Source organism: Plasmopara halstedii (assembly GCF_900000015.1).
Source record: "Plasmopara halstedii genome assembly, contig: Scaffold_42, whole genome shotgun sequence".
NCBI classification, from domain to species: domain Eukaryota; phylum Oomycota; class Peronosporomycetes; order Peronosporales; family Peronosporaceae; genus Plasmopara; species Plasmopara halstedii.
Genome location: NW_020186963.1, coordinates 109,100 through 120,421, shown reverse-complemented (window position 1 = coordinate 120,421; position 11,322 = coordinate 109,100). Strand labels below are relative to the sequence as shown.

Genomic DNA, 11,322 nt, shown 5'->3' with positions numbered 1-11,322 from the left:
TGAGCTTGCTCATGTCACGACGGTGGCGTCGTCAGTGACGGATTTGATCCGCGCCGCAACGCGGGTGACAGTATGTGTGTTGCGCTGCTACAGGCTCTCGGGAGCAAGGAGATTGGAAACTCGAACAAGAAATTGTCGGCGCGGTTGCGCGCACGTTTACACCGATTCTCGTTGAGAAATAGGTTGCTGTATTAAAGAACCAACTGGGCGGATACGCCACGAATTGTGGTTCCTAATGACGAGGATTCAAAATATCGTATCCTATATGAGACCCACGATACCCCACTCAGTGGTCATCTCGGTCGTGAGGAGACGTACAGATCGGTAAGTTGACAATATTTGTGGCTCAAGCTGTACAAATAGACGAGCACAAACGTGCGCACGTGGGAGACGTGTTGAAGAGTGTTACCATCTCAAAATGCGTCGGCGCCGCTGGTGAGTTTACCGGTACCCCTCTAGTCAATGAGTGTGGATTTCGTATTTGGTCTACCGAGGGGCTCGGCGAGAACACGGATGATGTGGTCTTTTGTGGACCGTTTGAGCAAGATGGCTTATCTTGCGGCAGTGCCGGACACCATCGCCGGTGTGGGTAAAGCGACGCTGTTTGTCGATCGTTTCTTTCAGCAACATGGAGTTTCGGAGTCAATTGTCTCCGATAGTGACCCGCGCTTCGCCGGGAAGTTTTAGTCTACACTCTTCAAGGTGCTGGGAACCAAGTTGAATATGTATGTGTCAACAGCAGACCATCCGCAGACCGATGGTCAAACCGAGCGCGTAAATCGCGTTCTTAAAGATGTTCTTCGCAGCGTCTGCGCCGAGCCGCCGAAGCGCCGGAAGGCTATGTTACCACTCGTAGAGTTTGCTCCGAACAATGCAGTGATTCGTCTACCGGCTATACGCCGTTAGTGAACGGGCTAATTAATTCTCGCGTTTCGCTGTCGCCACCACCCCATGGCTCAGGCCTGGTGGGGGATCAGCTAGCTGATGTCAGCCCTGTCACGAGAAGTTGGAGACTTCCTGTCTACCAGACTGAGTGTCTGACGACACGTTGGCGATGCGATAACTGAAAGCCAAGACATGCAAAAGGAAAACGTTGACGGCAGATATAGAGAAAATGTTTAATTTATTGAGGTCGAAGACCTGGTTTTATTAAATGCTAAGAAACCTTTTTACCCATGCAGTTTCTGCTGTCTTTAAGACAATGCTCCGTCCACGGTTTATCGGATCTTTCAAGTTCGTGGCCAAGCGAGGCCTAGCATATACGTTAAATCTTCCGATAAGGATGCATACCCACCCGGTGTTTTATGTAGGCTTGCTTTAGCCGTACCGGGATCCGGCGCAAGTGAACGCGGAAGCGTTGGCGCTGGGGTGGCTCCCAAAGGCGCTCGGCGACCCAGAATTTGAACCAGCAACTAGTTGTGGCACGGAGTGCTACAACTTCCGTTTCCGACGGCGCAAGGCGCTTCTCAGTCGCACGAAGTGACGTATTCGCCTGCTCGTCAGCTAGGAGCCGCTCCGACAGAGCACGATAATACTCAACGCGAGGCAGTCGGTGCACAAAGTTCTCCAGACTCTCGAGATTTTCCGCACAGGGGTTGGCGACTTCGGAGATATGCTCGGCAGAATGCTGATGATGACGGACTTTGTCCTCCAACTCTCGAAGAGTATCGCGAGACACCAGACGGTGATCGACCAAGTCGTCATCGTCCGCGGCCTACTCATCTCGATGAGAATGGTGGCGTCCACTGCCACTTGAAACGCCTTGCTGGTCGACGTCGTCGACGAAGTTTATCCCAATATCTTGTAAAGTGACAAAGTTACCCAAACATCGAGAACGCGTGGAAGTTTGGGGTGCCTTTTCGGCAAGACTGCCCAGACGTTGTTTACGTTGTTAACGCTAATGATCAGAAAGATCGTGACGCTTCGCGTCGTCTTGCGCGCCGCACTTCTCGGCAGTAGTCCGGAAAATTCGGAGGCCAACAGCGGAGCTCAAGCTATGGCCCTGAGCCCCTATGGTCGTAGACTTAACCGTGCGGGAAAACGCAGAGCTTGCGGGAGTGTTATGGATTATTTCATATGTCGCAGGGCGACAGTACGCAGGAAGTCGACTTTGCGCCTTGAGTTTGGCAAACTTCAAATCTTAGATGGCGCTCAACGCGCACGTCCACTTCCTTGTGGCTTTGCTGTAAGATAGACAGCGAAAAAAGTTTCCGGTGCCGCTGCACCCATCGCTCAAAGAGCTCATAGTCATCTGCAGCGGTTTTGCCAGGGGCGAGCACCACAGGGACGGTCTGCATTGCGAGAACATGAGCACCTCCTTCTTGAGCTTGGAATTGAGTGCGATACCAATTCATTGGGATCTCTTGGGATACCAAAAAGCAAGCTCGCAGAGCTTTCCACTGATCAAGTTCAGCTTGTGTAGTGGCCGGCGACCCGACTACGTAGACGCCTAACGATCGAGTAATCGCGTCTTTCGCTTTAGTAGCAAGATTCGTCGAGCGAAAGCCGCAATCCACACGAGGGCTAAGACCGAACGTGAATACGAGCGCAAGAAAGCCGCCCTGTGAGAAGCTTCCAATTACTGCTCGTCGAGGCGATTGGTACTGATTCTACTTTCCCCGGAAGCCGAGAGGTCGTAGAACGGACATGGTGACCGCAGGGTTTGAGCTGGGCTCACGTCGCGTCTTTGGCGCACTTGATCCTCCTCGTCTTCCCATGCTGGGAAAGGAGTGTCCGACTTTTAGTCGACTTCATCCAGCTCCTCGACAAGGAAATCCGTCACTCGGGGCGGGCGCTACGTGTTGAGCTCAGTCGCCGAGGGATTTCGATGTGCTTCGTGAAGCCGCGGACGTACTGTCCAGAGATGTACCCTGTGCGAGGATATTTATAACTTTAATGGGGGAGAGTGTAACGAGGTTACACGTGCCCTTGTAAGAAAGGGCGGGTCGCACAAGATAACTTGTGCGACCGTGCACAGGTGTGTTTTACACAATTAGTGTAATAACAGTGGTGTGGCCACACCATTTACCAGAAGCCACCACGTGGCAGAATTGCCAGAAGTGATGCATATTACTAATCTAACTAGGTTTTACTATATCAATGAGGTATTACTATATTAGTTAGGAAAACCTAGGGCTTTATATATTGGCGGCTCTCAACTATAACAATTAGAAAGTTTCAATTTTGAATAGAAGCCTTGGTATGGTTTATAGTACTTAGAGGTAGCGGATTGCGATCCGCTACACTCGTACTGGTTCTTGGAAAGAACTTGAGGTCAGTGACCTTAGCTTAGCTCCCGTTGAGCAAAGAGCTACGGCAGCCCCGCCCTAGTGATACCGCTCTACTTATCCATTAGGTCTTACCGGTATCCACTGGAAACTCCTCTTCTCAACAGATGGGCTACTAATAATGCATATTTGAAATGGTGTGTTCACATCACAGATTATACATCCCCTAGAATGAGGGTGCTAAATGATAATTCTCATGTACGAGAAATCAATGTAAGCAAGGCAAGTACAGGTAAGCATCGTGGAGCGACGTGCGACAAAATTCGCTCCATTTTTAAACGCGGCGCGTTAGTTAGTAGAATATGCATTCCATTAGTTAAGCAAAATATCTCTAAAAACGGTTTTGATTAAATCGTATAGAAAGCCGGAAATGTCCAATAAGCTTCGTGTGCTTGCTTTTAAATCAATTTTCGATTCCCACTATCAAAATGGTGCGAATCAAAAGGAAGCGTGAGATTAAGCCCTCCCAAGAATCGCGGCTAGACGACCCGTATCTGCTGCAAGTTCCACCCTGTCGCTTCTTGGACCACCATCGGAAACATGGCAAGAATGTTAGCATAGTTCGCAACTGTGTGGACAATCCCAACTGTCTTTACGGTTTGGGTGAGCATCTCGAGGGTGTGTGGCAAGGCTCGAAACTCGTTCGACGCGTGTTTGGAAGCGACCCGCGGGATCGCAAACGTGGTTTGACTGATTGTGGCGAGCTTATGCCGTGCGGATTACGTAATCTTGGCGCCACGTGTTACCTAAATAGTATGTTGCAGTGCCTTTTTGCACTTCTACCCTTTCGCCAAGCTGTGTACGAGTGGAAGCCCAAAAAGCAATGTGTAGGTGAAAAGAAAACGTTGCAAATGCGTGCACTTCAAAAGCTTTTTGCTCGAATGCAATTAGGCAATGAGAGTTATTACGATCCAACAGAATTTGCCACCACGTTGTCTTTGAATAATGGCATGCAGCAAGACGTACAGGTACAATATGTTTATCTTTAGTTTCTTGAGGCTGAGCATCTGATACAATGGAGTATAGGAATTCAGCAAACTATTGCTGGCACATCTACGCACGATTTTTCGGCAGTCAAGGTATCCAAGCCATTGGGACTTAGTGGACAGCATCTTTCGAGGACAAATGAATTATGTGACTAGGTGCTTAAAGTGCCATACCAAGTCGATGCGACAATCCTCGTATTACGAAATTTCGTTAAATATAATAGGACACAAAAGTGTAGAAGACTGCATTGGCTCATACTTATCGGCTGAAGTGCTGGAAGGAGAAAACAAGTACTTTTGCGAGCAATGTGACTCCAAGCAGTGTGCTGATCGTTACTTTGAGCTAAAGGTACAGGCACTACCGCCAGTATTGATGATACAGCTAATAAGATTCGTCTTCGATGCCAAAGCTAGCCGAAAGAAAAAGCTAACGGTAAGTCTGATTAAAAAAAATTTTTAGTGCTGTTTTTATCTGTTGAACGTATCAGGATGTCATCGAATTCAGCGAAACGCTTGACATGACCGAGTTGCTGCGTCGAAGTGGCCAGGAAATTGATGCACCTGTTGGTGCTATTTATCGATTACAAGGCTACCTGAATCACCGAGGTAAAAGCGCACATGTGGGCCACTACACGGCTGCCGTAGCTTATCCAAAATCAGGAGAATCTTTTGGTAGAGGCAAGGATGAGGTTAGCAAGAACTGGTTTGAATTTGATGACGCAATGGTAACCAATATGACCCACAGTGATGCAGCGAAAGATCGAAGGAAGGATAAGAAGATTCGATCTCGCGATGTTTATATGCTCATCTATGTTCGCGATGACGTAGCAGTCAGTAGTCCGGGGATTTGTCACGGCAAAGCAAATTCTGAACCACAACCTCCTGAAATCTGCCGAAGCGATGTGAATGCTCTAAAAGAAGCTTTTAATGCTGAGGCCGTAGAGTACACCAGCAGAGTGAGTGCAATGGAAGATCGTATGCAAAGACGAATTGATGCGTACAAACAGTTTTTTGAGACCGATCAACCGTATCCAGATGCGTCTTCTGACCATTTTTATTGGGTAGATACGAACTGGCTTCGTAGCTGGGTTACTGGAGAAGATAAGGACATAGTTGGTGGCAAGTTATCGAATATGTCGCATTCGGGCAAAGACAAAACAATCTTAGAATCCAAAGAGTCCGACTCAGACGGTTTATGTTCGATCGCAGCTGATCAATTACTAGACCAAAAACAGGAAGATGGTAACTATTGTTTCGTTATATCCCCAGACAAAATTAATGAAAAGCGTCATGAAAACCAGGAAGATTTAAAAAACGAAATAGATTATTCAGGTGAAAACGAGCTGAAGACAGCGAATTCAGACGACGGTGTTGTGAGTCGTATTCGCGAGACTCAGATCTCAGCACCAATCCATTCATCCAATCATGATGAACCCAATGTTTTCGAGCTTCCAGAAATCAATGTTGAAGGCATACCCTTTTCGGATTCGATCGATGTCACCCCCTATTGTTGTACGCACTCCACAGATTTGAAAACTGATGAAAATGGATCTTCGAAACCAATTCTTCGCTTCACACCTGATAACGCGCCGAAACTGAAGCGAATTTCAGCAGAACTTTTTGGATTTTTACAAGAGACCTGCGGGCAGATTCCAACTGTGAAAAATTTGATAAGGTCCTTTAAGGCAATGAGAGTGTTTGAGGCACCCATGTACCGTTGCACGGTTTGTGAGGCTGATTTTCGCACTAAAATGTTGAATGACGTCGACTGTCTGAAAGAAGTTAGCGAGGAGCTCCGGCTACTAAAGTACTCTTCTGATAGTGTCTCGATGGCCGTGACAACCAGAGGAGCCTACTTAATGAGTCGACTGTGGATTAAAAGTTACAAAAACTACCTCTCGAGGCTGTATAAAGAGCTTACACCCTCAAGCAAGAAGATTAAAGGATCGATCACTCATGTTACAAATAATAGGCTTCCTACAGCTGCGAAAGGTGGAGTCGATAGACTGCTGGATGCAGATATTAAAGACAATCAACTGAATGCATGGCAAAATCCTATTAATGACGATATTACTTGTGTCCACGGCAATCTTACGCTTGAAAAACGAACATATCGTCCTGTTTCAAGTGAGACTTGGCTGTACTTTAAAGCGAAATTTCCGTCTTGTGCAGAATTCTCTATGTCGGCAACAGAGCCATGCCCACAATGTCAGGTCGACCACATTGCCAGCAAGGAATGTATGCAAGTGAAACGTGATACGCGCGACGTTATTTTATCCGTGACTGCGTTAGAAATGTTATATCGTCGAAAATCTAGAGGGCATTCGATCCAGCTATCAGATATATTTGAAGATATCTCTACATTGCGAAGGACTGAGCTGGACAAAGTATCAGCGTTGGCAATACGGGGCACTGCAACCTTCCCACAGCGAGTGTTTTTGGTATCTCGTCACTGGTTGATGCAGTGGAGAGAGTATATTCGCAATTTGGAAAAAGATATACCTATGTCCCTGACACTGTCATCCATGTTATGTGCACATCAGAAGTTGGTCCTATCCCCAGCGATGTTCGCCCTCCAGCAAGGGCATTCTGTGGATGCTAGTTTATTAGAAGTAGAGTTTGTGACTATGGACGAAATGCAGGCTCTTGCTGAGCGATACGGTGATCCTAATGCATCCATTTACTATGGTCTTCTCAAAACTACCATATCTGAGCTAGGAGAAGAGAAGTGCCATGTGTTGTGGCGACAATGTTCACTCGCTACACTTCAGTGTGAAAACAAAATAAATGTGAGCAAAGAAGCTTACCCTGATGGCATCGTGCCGATAGTATATCAAGACTCAAGCGAAGAGAGCGTAATTTGTGGCGAGTGCCAGGCAAATTCCGATCAAAAACTTCGTGACGAATTAGAGAACTTTTCAGATCGTGAAGTAAATGTCCAGCTACTCAATGACGATCAGGCTATTCCATTAAGCGAAAATTTGATGGTAGACGCCAACACCTCGGGGCGACGCCGCTCGCGACGCATTCGCCCAGGCTCAGCGTGCATGTGGCCCGTCTCAGCTAATGCTACTGATACCGTGTACATGCTGAAAGCAAAAATTTATGCGGAAATTGATGCGTTGCCAATCTGTCAGCGACTCTATTACAAGGGTGAAATGCTGGAGGACCATCGTACACTCAAGCATTGTGGGTATGTATCGATTGCCTATGTGTCTGTACCTTGATATGTACTGTCTGTCTTGTTATGACATTGAATAGAATCAAAGCTGGAGATGCAGTATATATGAGATTATCAGAAGACCACGCGGATGACCTCGTGATGGATGAAGGTCATGAGCGTGAGGTGGGATTCGCCAATTCTGTCTTTCTTAATCAGGAGAAAACAGCGCCAGACACTAGCGGAGACCGAGCCATGGCATTAGCAATAGCCAATTGCCACGAAAATTGCGTGTGGGTGTGTTCTGTTTGCACATTTGTTAACGACGTGCCAAATAATTTCTGTGAGATGTGCTCCACAACGAAAAGCTAACTAGCATCATGATAAAGGTTACATAGAAATAGCGGATAATTTAATTAACTATTGACAACTCTTATTATTGGTCTAAAGGTTATACGTACCACTGGTTGCAATAATGACGAGCCTCAACGACGATGAGCTCGAGATGAATTGGACGGCAGAGGCTGTAGATCCTTCCGATAATGAGAGTACTATATCTGCTGGTAGCGAGGACGAGTTCGAGGAAGAGACAGAGGTGGATTTGGTCTCAGGCATCAAGCGTAGCCGCGAAGATGAAAAGGACGAAGTTATGAACGGTGGAGACGATATGAACGTTGTCAAGAAGCAAAAGGCAAAAGTACACACTGACACATGACAATCATTTTTTCAAGAGCTGGTATTGATGTAGTTGCATGTCTTGTAGCAGAAATCCAATGGCAAAGGACTGCACAAGATGACGCAAGCCGAGCACTTTCAGATTGTCAACGATGCTTACATTAAATATCGCGGTCAGTTGACATCCCTCGAGCTGGCAGATGGACTTAGTGGTATGCAATCGTTTGACGTACTTACACTAAAATTTTGACGGTTTGTAATGGTTTAGAGACACACTTCGTGGTGCCGAAGGGTTTAGGCAAGCACAAACTGATGCTGCTGCCGTCGTACATTCACCATTTGTTGCCATCGTTTAAGCGTGACTTTATGGGCAAAAGTAAGCGCCGCGACAAGAGTCCATACTTTGTCATTTTGTGCTCGTCTGCGCTGCGATGTGTTGAAGTCATCAAGTACGTGGCGCTGGTTGAAAGCTCACTTGAGGTCTTTGTTTAACAGCCCCTTGTTGATTGTGCTTTCAAGACATTTGACTTCCTTTAAATGCAAAATTGCTAAGCTTTTTGGCAAGCACATGAAAGTTATTGAACAGGCAAAGCAAATCGCGAGCAATTTTCTGCCGATTGCAGTTGGTACGCCAGCACGTGTAAAGAAGCTGCTAGAAATAGAGGGACTGTCGCTGAAGCACACGACACATGTAATTATCGACATGGAGAAGGACAAGAAAGAACTTACTATACTGGAATTGAAAGACACAGCGATAGAGATGATGGATCTTTTGCAATATCATATTATTCCACACCTTAACAAGGATGAAAGCAACACCAAGGTTGTGCTTTTTTAAAAAAAACACAGCTCATACCGGAATCATGTTGTTGTTAATTTTCAATTAATCTATTTACGTTACTTTTGAAAACGACAAAGGTGATTGCGTTTGCAGGCAACGCAAGGAGTCATAACAGATAGATTCTGCATAAATTCTTTCTTGGCGTGAAGTTGTCGACGGCAGTCAATATGTCTACAGTTAAGAATTTAAAGAAGAGGAATACTAGCGGCCAATACGTAATGCCACTGCAGAAACACAGGTTGTTAAATGCGACTGCGGTGACGAAACGTTGTGCACGAAACGATCAAGCAAATCGTCCGCAATCTCTGCCATGGTACAATCTACTTGGCTTGCATACACCACCAGATGTCGAAGCCTGTCCACACTCCCGTGGCTATCTACTCATCAATCGGGTCGTTGACAAGGATGTTGGTGTAAGTCACGGTACTGATTCATAAGTTTAATTGTGATCGAGGCACTAAGCCACGGAAGCCAGTGAATACATAGACAGCGAGATCGATTACACGCATCTGATACGCAGACGTGACGCTTTTTATTAAGGTACTCGTTGAAGCTTAACATTTTCCTTCTGCGTCTGCATACGCGCCAACGAGCGCTTTGTGATTCGCTGCCGTAACAACATCCTTTACAGAAATATCTGAAAAGCGACTGATATGTGGCTTTCTGGACGGTAAATGAATCGTGGTGGGTTTTAGTAACCATGGACAATTTGGCGTATCTAACCCAGATAGCACTACTCACTAACTTGCAGCAAATTTTTTTCGATAACATTTTTTTAAATTCTGTGCTATAGCAGCTTGAAAATTAACGAACTAGTATTATCAACTTCACTGCTGATGCGCGCAGCGATGGGTTTAACCCGGCGTACGTCGCGAAAGCTTCAAACGATGTCTTTCAGATCGACCGCTGTGTCTCCGACGGGAGTTCATGCTACTTTGTATCTTGCCATTGGAGGGGGCGCAGCAGCGGCTGTTGTGGCCGCGTTCAAGGGTATTGTGCCGCATGAATGGGTGATTCGTCAGCTAGCGGAGCCCATGATGCCTGTGATACGGATTTTTGATCCTGAGACGGCTCACAACATCGCGGTGCAGTGTGCACGCTTTGGCTTGATACCAAAGGACCCGGAGCCTGATCCAAAGCTACTGCACGTACACGCACTGGGTCTCAAATTTTCTAACCCCTTAGGCATTGCCGCCGGCTTCGACAAAGATGGACAGGCCATGGAAGGAATGTTGGATATGGGCTTTGGGTGCGTTGAGATCGGCAGTGTCACACCCAAGCCGCAACCCGGGAATGCCAAGCCCCGTGTCTTCAGGCTTCCTGAAGATAGGGGGGTAATAAATCGATATGGGTTTAATAGTAAAGGACTTGAGCACGTGAGTACCCGTCTTGAAAAATATGTAAGCTCCAGAGCCAAACGCCAAAAGGCTGGACATCGCGCAGGAATTTTAGGCGTTAATCTTGGCAAGAATAAGTTGACTGAGGACGCTGCAGCCGACTACGTGCAAGGTGTTCATGCTCTTGGCAAGTTCGCCGACTACTTGGTCGTCAATGTCTCTTCGCCTAATACGCCTGGACTGCGAACGCTGCAGGGCAAGCAACAGCTACAAAACCTGTTAGTACGTGTACTTAAGGCTCGAAACGAAGTGGCGGCTATTGAAAAACGCAATATCCCCCTGCTCGTTAAAATTGCGCCTGACCTAACTGAGGATGATAAGCAAGATATCGCGGACGTGGCTCTTGAGCTAAAGCTAGATGGCCTTGTAGTGTCAAATACAACGCTGAGACGACCGGATACGCTGAAAGGAGCTGCGAAGACTGAAATAGGTGGATTGAGTGGTTTGCCCGTGCGTGAATTGTCTACAAAGGTGCTTGGCGATATGTACAAATTGACTAAGGGAAAAATTACGCTCATCGGCGTTGGTGGCGTCTCTTCGGGTCAGGACGCTTATGACAAGATCCGCGCAGGTGCTTCGCTTGTGCAAATGTACTCGTGTTTGATCTACGAGAGCCCACTGGCTATTCCGCGTGCCAAAAAGGAGCTAGCTTCACTTTTGCAACGTGACGGCTACGAAAGTGTGGCTGACGCTGTTGGTGCCGCTCACAAGTAAAGTATGCGCGTCATGTTGGGACTACATTTATCTTGTGCTTGATAGTACCTGATATTCTACTACAAATAGTACTTCGTAGCTTGCTTTTTTTTAGGTCGTTTGAAATACTGCTGCTGGTCTTATTTATCAGAATGAACCATATGGTCATTGCAGTAACCTTGTTCTTGCAAATTATCCAATGTCACTTATACCTTAAAATTATCTTCCTTTACCATGCATGGTGTGCACGAAAAGGCCTAAAAAAGCTTATGGGTTTATTGCG

At 46.6% G+C, this 11,322-nt stretch overlaps 3 protein-coding genes across 3 annotated transcripts; all 3 read left to right on the top strand.

Annotated features, from left to right (window-relative positions):
- Positions 1-3,715: 3,715 nt before the first annotated feature.
- PHALS_09390 (ubiquitin carboxyl-terminal hydrolase 48-like) lies at positions 3,716-8,946 on the top strand (the record flags this gene model as incomplete). Its single annotated transcript, XM_024722236.1, has 10 exons — positions 3,716-4,255; positions 4,314-4,706; positions 4,762-4,879; positions 4,950-4,962; positions 5,019-7,466; positions 7,535-7,726; positions 7,884-8,130; positions 8,200-8,320; positions 8,377-8,557; positions 8,628-8,946. The coding sequence occupies 10 exons, from the start codon at positions 3,716-3,718 to the stop codon at positions 8,944-8,946; spliced, it is 4,572 nt and encodes a 1,523-aa protein (XP_024571632.1).
- Positions 8,947-9,116: 170 nt separating this feature from the next.
- On the top strand, positions 9,117-9,427 carry PHALS_09389 (uncharacterized protein; the record flags this gene model as incomplete). The annotated part of the gene is made up of 2 exons (XM_024722225.1): positions 9,117-9,362; positions 9,425-9,427. The coding sequence occupies 2 exons, from the start codon at positions 9,117-9,119 to the stop codon at positions 9,425-9,427; spliced, it is 249 nt and encodes an 82-aa protein (XP_024571631.1).
- Positions 9,428-9,797: 370 nt separating this feature from the next.
- On the top strand, positions 9,798-11,060 carry PHALS_09388 (dihydroorotate dehydrogenase; the record flags this gene model as incomplete). Its single annotated transcript, XM_024722214.1, has 1 exon — positions 9,798-11,060. The coding sequence occupies one exon, from the start codon at positions 9,798-9,800 to the stop codon at positions 11,058-11,060; it is 1,263 nt and encodes a 420-aa protein (XP_024571630.1).
- Between the last annotated feature and the right edge of the window lie 262 nt (positions 11,061-11,322).